At 33.4% G+C, this 12,323-nt stretch overlaps 1 protein-coding gene across 5 annotated transcripts; it reads left to right on the forward strand.

The window, feature by feature from the left end:
- The first annotated feature begins 6,707 nt into the window (after nt 1–6,707).
- LOC111876068 (uncharacterized) lies at nt 6,708–11,673 on the forward strand. 5 transcript variants are annotated; one of them, XM_023872597.3, is made up of 9 exons: nt 6,708–6,995; nt 7,355–7,680; nt 7,934–8,058; nt 8,136–9,579; nt 9,668–9,747; nt 10,596–10,697; nt 10,796–10,869; nt 10,948–11,083; nt 11,380–11,673. In XM_023872597.3, the coding sequence occupies exons 2-9, from the start codon at nt 7,530–7,532 to the stop codon at nt 11,461–11,463; spliced, it is 2,196 nt and encodes a 731-aa protein (XP_023728365.1). In that variant the 5' UTR covers nt 6,708–6,995; nt 7,355–7,529; the 3' UTR covers nt 11,464–11,673. The 5 variants fall into 5 exon arrangements, with proteins under 5 accessions (XP_023728365.1, XP_023728363.1, XP_023728364.1 ...); XM_023872595.3 differs by having other exon boundaries at nt 6,708–6,984; nt 7,355–7,447; XM_023872596.2 differs by having other exon boundaries at nt 6,928–6,984.
- The last annotated feature ends 650 nt before the right edge of the window (nt 11,674–12,323 follow it).

Genomic DNA, 12,323 nt, shown 5'->3' on the forward strand with positions numbered 1-12,323 from the left:
AGGCTTTACCAGTAAGTAGAAATGCTTCTTAGGGTCTTGTAAAGCCTCAAAACATCAAATGACGAAGTAAGTATGAGCTTACGGCCATGAGTTTACGACCGTAAACTCATTAGTTGGTGACATTAGGGCCGTGAACTCCATTATGGAATTTTCCTTGAACCCTACACACAGTAGCTTGTCCCTACAACACTTAGATGCAATCCTAGAGGCTAATAACACTTGATAAAGGTGTTTAACATGTCCTAGAGTGTCTAGACTTTGTTTATTAGTTGTTTAAAGACTAATTTGATACATATATGTGATATTATATGTTAACTAGGATCATAGAGTGTGTTCAAGACTTCACTTGACACCTAGCAATCCTACATCTTCAGTTCATCCGTACCACTCACTACAGGTGAGTTCATACCCCTTAATCAATGTTTTAAATGTTTTTAAATGTTTTATGGGGGGGGGGGATACAAGTAGAATCATGCTAGTTATTATATCAATCACATGTGATTAATAAGCAACATTCAAATGATTTACTACTCATTAGTTGTTTTACCAAACAGTTTTCTTCACATGATTTTCATAAACGTTTCATATGTTTAAAACTCCTTATTAAACTGTTCATTTTACACTGTATGTTTCATTTCAAACTCATCTACAATTGTGTTTCAAACAAATGTTTCTTTATACTTAAACTGTTTTATCAAACAAATGCTTTCAACCCGTTTTATAGATTGACATCAAGTCGATCTTTTCTTAGATAATAATCATGTTCAAAGGTTTTACAAAACTTATTTTATGCTTTTATATTGTCAACTGAATGCCTATATATGTATAGTTATATAAGAAATGTTTAAAGGACTTAGGAAAGCTATCCGCCTTATTTCCTTTTCGCCGTTGAGATGTGGTCTGGTGGGGTACCGGGTATCCGTCCGAAGGTCGTTTAAATATTAGTTATGTATCATGTGTACATATATAGTCATAAAGGTTCTTCCAGTCAGTTCAATAGCCTTGGGTAGCAAGGGTATACTTCCATGTTCATACGTACAAGTTATATTACTAGTAAGCTACCATATGGGTAGTTTAGGAAGATACTAATACGTTTACTAGAATGCAGAATCATACCACGAGTCAGTTCATTCATGAGTCTATACATGCTAGATAGAGAGAGAACACACATTACAGCTAATACATACAATACATTACTATACATGCTAGATAGAGAGAGAACACACGTTATAGCTAGCACACATAGAACATTACAGTACATTACTATACTATTACATAGATATGTTTGATGGGTTTTAGCCATAAGAACTTTCCTATGTGCGCATGCAAAACCCTAATGCTTGGATCTAGGCTTTCTAATTAAACATGCTTTGAATCCAAGACTTCTAATGACTATTTAGGAATAAGAACAATGTTGAAACAGATCTAGAATCATACCTTTGAATTCCTTGTTGATCTTGTTGTCTTGGAGCTTCTAGAGTCACAATTGTCACTCCCCTAATGGCTTACAAACACCAAATAGCAAGGAGGATGATTTGGGAGAGAGGAGAGGGGAGGAATTCAGCCAAGGCTTCTCTACTTTAGGTGAAGTACCGAATTCCTTATGCCATAGGGTCTGTTTATACTTGTAGACTCCTTAAGGGTTACAACCTAAACCCTAATTGGATAATCTTCTCTTAAGGCTATCCAAATCCATTCCTTAGATAACTCCTTGGACGATTTGAAGCTATCCTAGCTTCTAGAATCCGTCCAATCCATATCTATATGGATTTACAGTCTGAAGTTTAACTATCAAACAATTGACAGTTTATACCCTCTTATTTAATAAATCTCTTTAAGTCACCAAATTAATTCTAATTAATTCTATGACTTGTATTAATCAAATAACAATATTATTATTCTTTGTATTATTCTCATAATATATTAATAATATTTACTCTCTCTTAATAAATCATCCTATTAAGTTGCTATGGTGAAGGCAACCCAAAAGGACCATGCACAACCGGGTCAAATACTTGCCTAATATAGTTGCAGCCTTAGACACTATTCCAACAATGTTTACATGACTACGCTTACATGAGTACGTTTACATAGATACGTTTACATGAGTGCGTTTACGTATACGATAATAGGACAGACATCACTAGGTGCTATAGCATGGAACGATTTCAGGATCTAACTATACCAATGAATCACAACGCATTGTGATAGTTATATTGGGTATACATGATCATAGTAATGTGGATGTTCACGGCTTGCAAATATGCAGGGGTCGTGTATGGGTCCCAAAATCCCTTTGACAGGGGAGCGTCTAGCCTCACATTATGCCTTATCCCTCAAATAAGGCAATATTAGTACAGAAGTAGTTACTTGTTACAAATACTACAGTACTTACAAAATTACCATAGACTTAAGGTAATTAGTACGGTTGTAGTTCGACACTACACCATAGTACTATTTCATTTTCCCATTACATTCACTTCGTGAACATTCACACGATGCATGGTAATGTAGAAACTATATTTTTGGTTAATGATAGTCAGATTTGGGAAAATACACACTCTTACATGAGACACACACACAGATACTAGATGCCTCGGTAGAAGGATACTTTTAGTAGGAAACATATGGTTTTCTAGGATGTTCAAAACGTTTTCATACTTACATTTCAAATACATACAAATACTTACATACAAATTAAGACACTAAAATACTTATGATCTCACCAGCTTTAAAGCTGATACTCTCTTTCAAAATAACTTGTATCCTCAGGTCAACAGTAGACAGGTACATATGCAAGGTTTAGAGAAGATGGAGCTCGTTCAAGACTCATCTTTCATTTTGACGTCCTCCGCCCCAGAATGTTTCCGCCGTTCATGGTTTTGGGGCGTGACAAAAAATCTCTCATCGTTATTTCTTCTTGTGTCGCTCTTCTTCACCAAAGAAAACTTCCTCTCTTGTTGCTCCACTTCCACGCCACTCCTGACGAACATCCACCGCCGACGACTACTATTCAGTTGTCGATGACTGCTGCCCCATTGCCTCATTTTAGTTTGTTCCATTTTCTCGTTGTTAAATTTAGATCATATTGTGATTGTTACTGAAATTGGTTAAGTCTTTTATGAAATCAACACATTTTTAGTAAAATCGATTCACACTCTACTGGAATTGGTTCTCTTCTTTCCGTATACATCACAAGAACCATGTTTTCATATTATAGTTCCATAGATGTAGCTAGTATTTTGGTTCAAATTATGGCCGAATTCAAATAAAGTTTATTCCTTTACACATTGTTCGTTTTAATTTCTTCTTAGGGGTCGTTTGATAGTTTCTGATTGAGAAAGTCCTGACTAGAAAAAGCATGAGTAATAAATTATGACCGAGTAAGCAACCATGTTGTTTGATTGTACATCTGACTGAATATGCTGACTGATACAAACTGACCATTTTACCTTTATGCTCTAAATAATAATAATAATAATAATAATAATAATAATAATAATAATAATAATAATAATAATAATAATAGTAGTATTACACCTTTTGTTTCTTTTTCTTCTTATTTCCTAATTGATATCCAAAAAACGTGTACACACATATTGCTTCTTCTTTTCTTTCTCTTTCTTTCTCTTTTTCTTCCTCCTTGCCCAGTTGCCCTCAAAGAGTCAAAGAGGCAACAGAGAAGCCATACCCAAACATGAAACACCCATTTCCTTGGTGGTGGTTGTTTTCTTTTTCCGGCGACATCAAAGAGGCAATAGCCTCTTGCCCCTCAATTTCCGGCGAGATGAAAGAGGCAGTAGCCTCTTCGTGTTTTGTCGGGTTAGGAAAGAAGAAGCAAGAGGAGCTGCTGGAGCAGCCCCCTTCGACCGATCTGCCATCACCGGTCCTAATCTGCTCCGCCCTTCTTTCCCCTTTGGCCCTTTCGTGTTTCTTTTTGCTAATTCTCCACCGGACCACCTCGTTTGCTGCCTTTGTTCGTGTTTCTTTTTCCATTTCCAGGGATTAAGTTGATGGCCATGAGAAAAGAGGATGTGAGGGTGGTGTTGGTTCAATGGCAACGGTGGAATTAATTTCGCACTTTTAGAGTCATCAAATTTTTTTTTGTGATGAGCGAGTCAGACATTGTGATGAGCGAGTCAGACATTGTTGACCCAATCAGATGCAAAACTGAGGCATATCAAACACATAGAGCTGACCGAGTCAGACTTTTTGTCTGACCTGACTCAGTTAGATCCAAATCAAACAGGGTCTTAATTTGCATATCTTTTTAGCGGATAAAGTATTAGGTTTAAAATATGATTTCATGTCAGACATATTTGTGATTAGATTTTTTTTGAAAGAGGTATTTGTGATTAGATTGTTTGGTGGTAGGTTGTTAATATCATAAAATAACAAAAAGATATGCTTCAATCTTAGAGGGTGCTTGGCTTAGCTTTTTAAGGGCCAAAAGTCCTTTTTGGAAAAGTTGCAAAAAGTCAGGATTTCCTAACTTTTCCAAAAAGTTGATTTTCCTTCTATCAAAAATCCAAAAGTAGGTTTTAAAATTGTTTTGCCAAACATCTTTTGGCTTCTATCTTTTTCTAAAAGATCTTTTGGCTTCTCAAAAGCTAAGCCAAACATCCCCTTAATGTTGGATACATACTCCCTCCTTAATATAAAACATGGAGTACTCTATAGCAAATTGAAGGTAAATTTGTTATTCGCATTCACTTTGACGAACAAACATCAGTCCTTAATGCAAATGAAGAAGTTAGCAAATTAGACAATCAATAATATAGAATTATTTACTAAGCAATCATTTATTGCATTGCTAATTAGTTGAGTGAAAATGAAATGATATCTTTGTTTTATTCTTTTATGTGTTACATCATAACACATGTGCATGTTTTCTTTCAATAACTTTGTTTCATTTTTTTTTTCTTTTGATTGTCTCCTAAATTTTATCAATTTGTGATATGCTGTTTTGCAAGAAAGAAGACATTTTTTGGTGACAAATGCTTAGATTGTTTCTTTTTCTTTGTTATGGATAATAAATGTGATGAGGTTTTTGTTTATGTAGTTAAAAGACCTTATGTCTACTGTGTGTAATATTTTTGGCAAGTTATATGTTGTATTAGAAAATAAAAAATAAAATATAATTTTCTGTTTGTTCTAAGTTCCAATTGTTTGGTTATGATGTCATAAAGTGGAACATTGACATTTATTTTCAATATTTTCTATGTTTTTTTTTCAGGACAATGATTAATGTGAGCTTTTAGATAAAAAGCCATGTTCCTACACAATAATTTTTCTCTATATATAATAATTTTTTTCATTCGGGGTTTTACCTTGAGGGTAGACAATGGATCCGCCATTCAACATGATGCAACATTTTGAAAGCAAATTCCATCAAATAAAAAGAGTTTATATTACTGGCATCGTTTGACACCCTTACTTTTAACAGGGGACCTTGGATCATGATTTTCTTAATGTGTGTCCTCTGCAACCACTTGAATGAGCTTGTTCAACAATGTGTGCTCCTTATTTCGGAAAGACGAGTGACCTTTTGTAAAGGACATCTCCCAAGATCACAAATCGCCGGGAAAGTTCCCTTCGGGCTCTCATCTGACAACAAGTGGATTACACTTTATAAAATTATACAATATAACATTTTAAAGCACAATTTGTTATGTATTTAAAAAAACTATTGTGTATAAAATATACAAAAAATATAAATAATCAAATAAATCTAAATAGATATAAATAATTACTCAAATTAATACGAAATTAAGTTATGCAAAATATGCGATGATTGTTTTCAGAAAAAAATATTAGTTTTGTTGGATGAACTATATTTAAATGTTGTAAAAATTAGAATTATTTAAATTTAAGAAAGAAATCAAAATATGCAATGATTGCTTTCAGAAAAAAAAATATTAGTTTTGCTAGATGAATTATATTTAGATGTCGTAAAAATTAGAATTATTTGAATTTAAGAAAGAAATCAAAATATGCGATGATTGTTTTCAGAAAAAAAAAACATTAGTTTCGCTGGATGAATTATATTTAGATGTGGTAAAAATTAGAATTATTTAAATTTAAGAAAGAAATTTATTTCTATTATTTTAATGGTGCACTTTAAAAACAATATTCTCCTTGCCATTTTATGTCCATTTTTTAGCATGTCTTTTTGATACGTGACATTTTCTAGGATTTCTATAATTTTCTTATTTTGGTAACAAATCAACTTCAATTCAAAATTTAAAAATATAAAATCATATACTAATAACATTTTTGAAATTATGATAAAGTATTATATTTATTTTACTTAACAAATTCATTCATAATTGCTTACAAACGACTATGCACTAATATTCTTTTTTTGACATTTGTTATTATTTTTATCTAGTATATTTATTTTAATCATACCAACCGTGATTTCTACGGATACGGGTTGTAACCTGGTATATATTAATTAAATTATTCTTAAACTATTTCACCTACGATCAAACTTAAACTAGAAACCCTTTTGGTTCTCCTTGCCATTTAGGTCCCCTCTTCTTTTAAGATATCGGTAAATATAATCGGTAGATTATATATATTTATTTAACCTCTTACAATAGCAATAATACAAGCCGATTTACACTATTTTATGGGCCAAATGACGTTAAGACCAATATCTCTTTGGGTCTTAGGGCTTCGATAGCCCATAGACACTCAAATAAAAGCCCAAAAGAGAAATCTTTATAGTGTATGTGGACTATAAATATAAGCCAACGCAAAGAACAGAGAGTATCGTCTTATGCACTTGATAAAGTATCCGATCTCCTCTGCGAACAAACTAGCCCTAGGTTAAAATTGGACAACGAGATTTCATCAAATTCAGAAAGTTTGTCAGTGGAACTTTTTAATTCTTCATGGGAAAGAGAAAGGAGCGTAGACTGGCGGCGAAGACTGCAGTTAATAGAAGAGTAAAACTCGATCTTATGGCGGAACCCTCTGGTAATCGTGTCGTATGTTCCTTCTACCTGTTTGATTATTTCAATTTCTGTAGTTGATTATCTATATAGTTAAACGACGTAGCGTACAATTTTAGTTGATGAGATTGCGAAGACGATTAGTTAGTTTCTTATTGTTATGCTCTCAACTTGTGCGAGTCATTTGAACTGGAGCTAATCTTTGAGACCGAGTTAGTGATTTATTCGAATATATTCCGACGGTTTTAGCTCCCGCCCCAATCTTGTTTGGAAATTCAAATTTAGATTCATCAAAAATCATGAAAATTTAAGCTTAAAAGATCGATGATTTAATGCCAGGGCCTGTTTATATCAAAGTTGGCTTTAATTTTCATTGCCCTTACTGATTTTTATAGGAGATTTTGGTGATTCGTCCAACAAAGAAGACGTTGAAGGTGGCGGCAATTCAAAAAATCATGCTGGTTCACCCGATTCACCATCTTCTTCAGGTGGGTTCCATCAATTTTTCTCCACGGACTGATCTTTGTAGAGGGCGTCATTGTATTGGTTGATGTTTACTTTAAGCAAACCATGTTTGCTCTCCCAAGATATTCCTTTCAGAATGTTAGGTGGCTGTGGTATTGGGAACTCAATTGGTCATCTGAGCCTGTTCAACATTGCCACAGTGTTTCTTTGATTGAAATTCCTCACATGTTACTACGACATTTCAACAAGACTTGTGGTTCGTATGTTTCTTGCCTTTTTGTTTTTATTCTAAATTACTAACTCATTTTCAATGTTGCAGGTGGCAATTACAAAGTTCATTCGCCAAAATTAATCGCATTTTTTTCACACTTGTTTTTGTTCTTAGTTTAGGCCAATATGAGAAGTTTCTGTTAAGTATCCATTAGAAGATTAGTTGTAACTAACCACAGTTACACTCCCACATATTTTTGTTGTTCTGATGTTTGACATATTAGCATCTTTCTTTTCAGGTCAAAAGCCAGAAAATCCTCTTTTGTTGCTTGGACAATATAGCGATGAGGAATTGGAGGAAGAATCTGGTAAAGAAATCAGCCATGATACTAGAGAGAATTCACCAGCCGAGCTTGATGAACAGGTGTGTTTTGGAATGTCTAGTTTTCAATTGGTTGTGGTAAATATATTTAAGTACCAATCATGCTTTTCTTATGGCAGGTAAAGGCAGAAAGTCATGAGGGTACAGAAGTAGATAAAGATGAAAATATTACTTGTGAAAAACCTGATCAAGAGAACAAAGAGCACTCTTCTTCATTGGATGTGGAAGAAAATGGTGTTGTTGAAGATGATATAGTTTTGCCCTCACACAAAGACATGGATGAAGTGGAGCAGACAACTATGTCATGGACATCCGACACACAAACAGAAAATATGGATTCAGGATGGAAAATGGTGTTGCATGAGGAGAGTAATTCATATTACTACTGGAACATTGCGACTGGTCAAACTTCTTGGGAAGTCCCTGTTGACCTGGTTCAAGGAAATGAACCAGCCTATGATCCTCAATCTGTTACAGAAGTTGAAGAGATGAATGTAACTTCTGATGATACACAACCGAATGATGGGCCCACAAAACCTTTGGTTTTTGAGGCCACTGACAAGGACAGTTGTAGGCCAGAATTACAAGTGCAGACTGAAAACCATACAGATATCATGACCATGTCAAATGATGTGGTCGAGGGTAATTATGTCAATACAATTGATGGTGTGAATAACGGGGAAGCCCACCATACTGATTCTTTACGTCTTTTGCAACTTGGTGAAAGTTTATCGGAGAGATTAAAATCTTTGAAAGGGGAAAACAACGAGATATCAAAGCTGATGATTGAACTTGATGTAAGGCTTGCAGACATTAAGTCATTAGTACCTTACGGATCATCATTGCTTCCTTTTTGGCTTCATTCTGAAAATCATTTGAGAAAACTAGAATCCGCAATCAACAATGAGATTCAAGAACATTCTCAATCACCAAATGAGGCAGAAAAGAAGGTAGAAGAGAACATGAATGAAGCAACTGCAAGTGAAAAAGAAGAAAAGGAAAATGAAAATGCAGTTCCTCAAGCAGATACAGATGACGACATGGATGTTGAAATGGAGGTTGAAGATGAACCAGTTGTCCAAAACAGGCCCCAATCTGAAGAAGAATCTGAGGTTCCACCACCACCGAATGACGAATGGGTCCCGCCTCCACCACCGGACGATGAACCGTTACCTCCACCACCGCCAGATGAACAACCTGAAGCCACATTCCCTCCACCGCAAGCTTACTCATACGGAGGAGAAGGAGAAGAATATGCACATTTTGCATATGGGGGTCCCGCTTTTGAATACTATGGTCAACAAGTTGTTGCAAATCATGATTATTTTGTAGATGCGAATGGAGCACCCCTCACAGCCCTTTATTATGGCACCTCAGTAGTGGGAAACCCCCCATATCCAGGTGGCACTTCAGTAGTGGACCCTGGAGAACATGTGACATATTACACCATACAAGAAGGGTCTGTACCAATTCAGCCAGTGATTGGCAGTGAAAGTGTTGCAGCAACTTGTACTGTATCTGCTCCAACAGAATCATCATCAGTTCCTAAGGTTCAACCTAAAGGCAAGTGTAGAATCTTATTCATCTATCTAACAATATTAACATTTTCTGGTTTCTGTCTTGTTTATTAATTTTGTTTTCAACTTTACAGTTGTGCGAAATAAAAAACGAACGGTTGCTGCAGTCCCTGGTTTAAGATCCAATAAGAAGGTTTCAGGCTTGGTGGATAAGGTAAACTTTTGGTCTATATTTGTATGTCACTAAATAAATAGTAGTAACCATGTTTCTGCTTTCTTCTTACCTAAAGGCTTAAAGGGAAAGGTAGCTTTTTTTTTTAACCAACTCATTCTTTATCTGCTACCACACACTTACTTACATTATTTTTATTTTTTGATTTCTTATGTGTTTTATAAAAAAAATATATAAGATGTTGGAAATTTAGTAACAATCAAATGTAAAATATATCATATGTTACTAGTTTTATAAATCTAGAAAAATAAAATTTCGTATCAATTACATATAAAACTTTCTTTTTTCTGTTTTTCTAATATATAAGATCCAGAAATGTTGTTGTCGTTCTTTATTAATTGTATCATACAGTTACAAACAGATATTATATTTAAGAATTTTAAGTAGTAGCAAAGAGTTTGCAGAAAACCATGTGTATGTTGTTTTCATTAAAAAAGCATAATTATATTTATTACATTATCCTTATTTAAAGAATTTTTAGTTTAATTGATTACTGGTTAAAGTCTTTTATAAAAATTGAGGTTGCTTGGTGGAACAAAACTGATCAAAGTTGGTTACTATTTATTGAAGCTGTTGTAAGTAAGTTATCACAAGACTTTGCAGAAAACTATTTATAGCCTAACATGCTAAAAAAAGTTGCCTTTTTACATTTTCATATAAGTGGAACTTGAGTGGTAAAATGGTTTTTTTTTTTTTAAAAAAAAAGATGTCCCTAGGTGGAACCAACGTGATATTTGATTACTATTGAATGACATTAATTCCTTTTTTTTTTTTTAATAATATTATGTATGTGGGAAATATAATTAATTAAGTATATGATATGGTTGCAGTGGAAAGCTGTTAAAGAGGAATTACATGAAGAAGACGAGGAAGACGAAGAACCTGAAAATGCTTTAGAAGCTTTAGAGAAGAAAAAGCAACGAGAGATTGAGGTTTGCTAATTGTTTTTTTTTTTTTTTTTTTTTTTTTTTTTTAAGTAGTATTAATATGGTGAAAATAAATTGATTATGGTTTGTTGAATGTGTTTCAGCAATGGCGTGCACAGCAGATTGCAACTGGAGAAGCCAAAGACAATGCTAACTTTCAGCCTCTTGGTGGTGACTGGTAAGCTAGCTAATAATTAACCTGTTTTCATTTGACAATTCTATTTCTTTTGTTATAATTTTTCTTTTTTTGTTTTAGGCGAGAGAGAGTTAGAAGGAAGAGAGCTAAAAAGTCGATGGAAGCTGAAGATAAGGAAGCCAAGGGCACTGTTGATACAACAAACCAAAAACCTGATCTTGTTCAACTTACAAAACAACTTCCATCCCCTTGGCAGGTGCTAAATCTTCCTATTCTTAATAATAGTCTCTCTCTCTCTCTCTCTCTCTCTATATATATATATATATATATATATATATATATATATATATATATATATATATATATATAAAGTCATGTTGGTCAAACAGTTTCTAATCATATGTTAGTTAAAGTTTGGTTGTGATGATGATATTTAGTATATTAATATAACTGTTTATGAAATTAAAATACAAAAAAACTTAAGAAGAAGAAGTTATTATTATACTGTGTGGTTTTGACTGTTGATTGTGTTTATGGCAATGGCAATGGCAGGCATATTGGGATGAAGCATCGAAGCAAGTTTATTATGGGAACTCAAAAACATCAGAGACTTCATGGACCAAACCTCAACCCTAATTCCTAAACTTACTTAATTATTCATTTTTCATTTTTCACGCAGCAGCTAACAATACTATTATGCACTGCACTTTGTCTTTCTATTTGTTTACTTGGAAAGCCGATTTGTAAATTTTGTATTTTTTTTTCCAAGTTTGACTGCTGGAGGGATTTTCTCTTTTTGCCCCTTCTTGCCCTGGAAAAGCAGCTAGGTGGTTGGTTTGGTTGACATTGCGTTTTCTATTTCCCTTTCCTTTTACTTAGTTTTATGATTTATGTGATGAATGATCTCATACTAATATTATTACAAGACAAAAAGAAAAGGGTAATAAGCTTTTTTCTTGTTTGTTTATTTCAACTTGGAAAAATATACAGAACTTGAAATAATGTTTATTTTCATGTCTTATGGCTTTGTCATTGAGAGGAAGAACAGTTTAATTTAATTTTTGTGTCATCTTAGTTAACTCATTTTTTTCTTAGTCTCACTTCAAAGTTGAAAAAAAAGGTGTTTATCATTATTTGTTATCATAACTCGGTGTTAATTACCGACCATTTAATAATGGGTGGATTCAAATTTAAAAAAAGAAAAATACAAAAAAAATACTCGTGATATTAGGCAATAGATGGGTTCCAAATAGAATCAAAGAAGTCAATTTTGAACCTCAATTTATTGTATAGTGAAGCAATATATAAGTGGTAACATATAGTTTTTTACTATCAATAAAAAAATGAGAATGCTGCAACTTTAAAATGGTAGGTAAATCTTCGGTGTTCCAAATATTCAATTTATTTATTGCATATATATATATATATATATATATATATATATATATATATATATATATATATATATATATATATATATATATATAAAAGAAAGA

This window comes from Lactuca sativa, chromosome 7, assembly GCF_002870075.4.
Source record: "Lactuca sativa cultivar Salinas chromosome 7, Lsat_Salinas_v11, whole genome shotgun sequence".
NCBI lineage: Eukaryota > Viridiplantae > Streptophyta > Magnoliopsida > Asterales > Asteraceae > Lactuca > Lactuca sativa.

Bases quoted from the DNA above. Each gene is read 5' to 3' on its own strand.
- LOC111876068 (XM_023872595.3), top strand. From the start codon at position 6,900: ATGGGAAAGAGAAAGGAGCGTAGACTGGCGGCGAAGACTGCAGTTAAT. The intron at 8,059-8,135 runs GTGTGTTTTGGA...TTCTTATGGCAG, and splicing joins CAGCCGAGCTTGATGAACAG to GTAAAGGCAGAAAGTCATGA. The intron at 9,580-9,667 runs GCAAGTGTAGAA...TCAACTTTACAG, and splicing joins TCCTAAGGTTCAACCTAAAG to TTGTGCGAAATAAAAAACGA.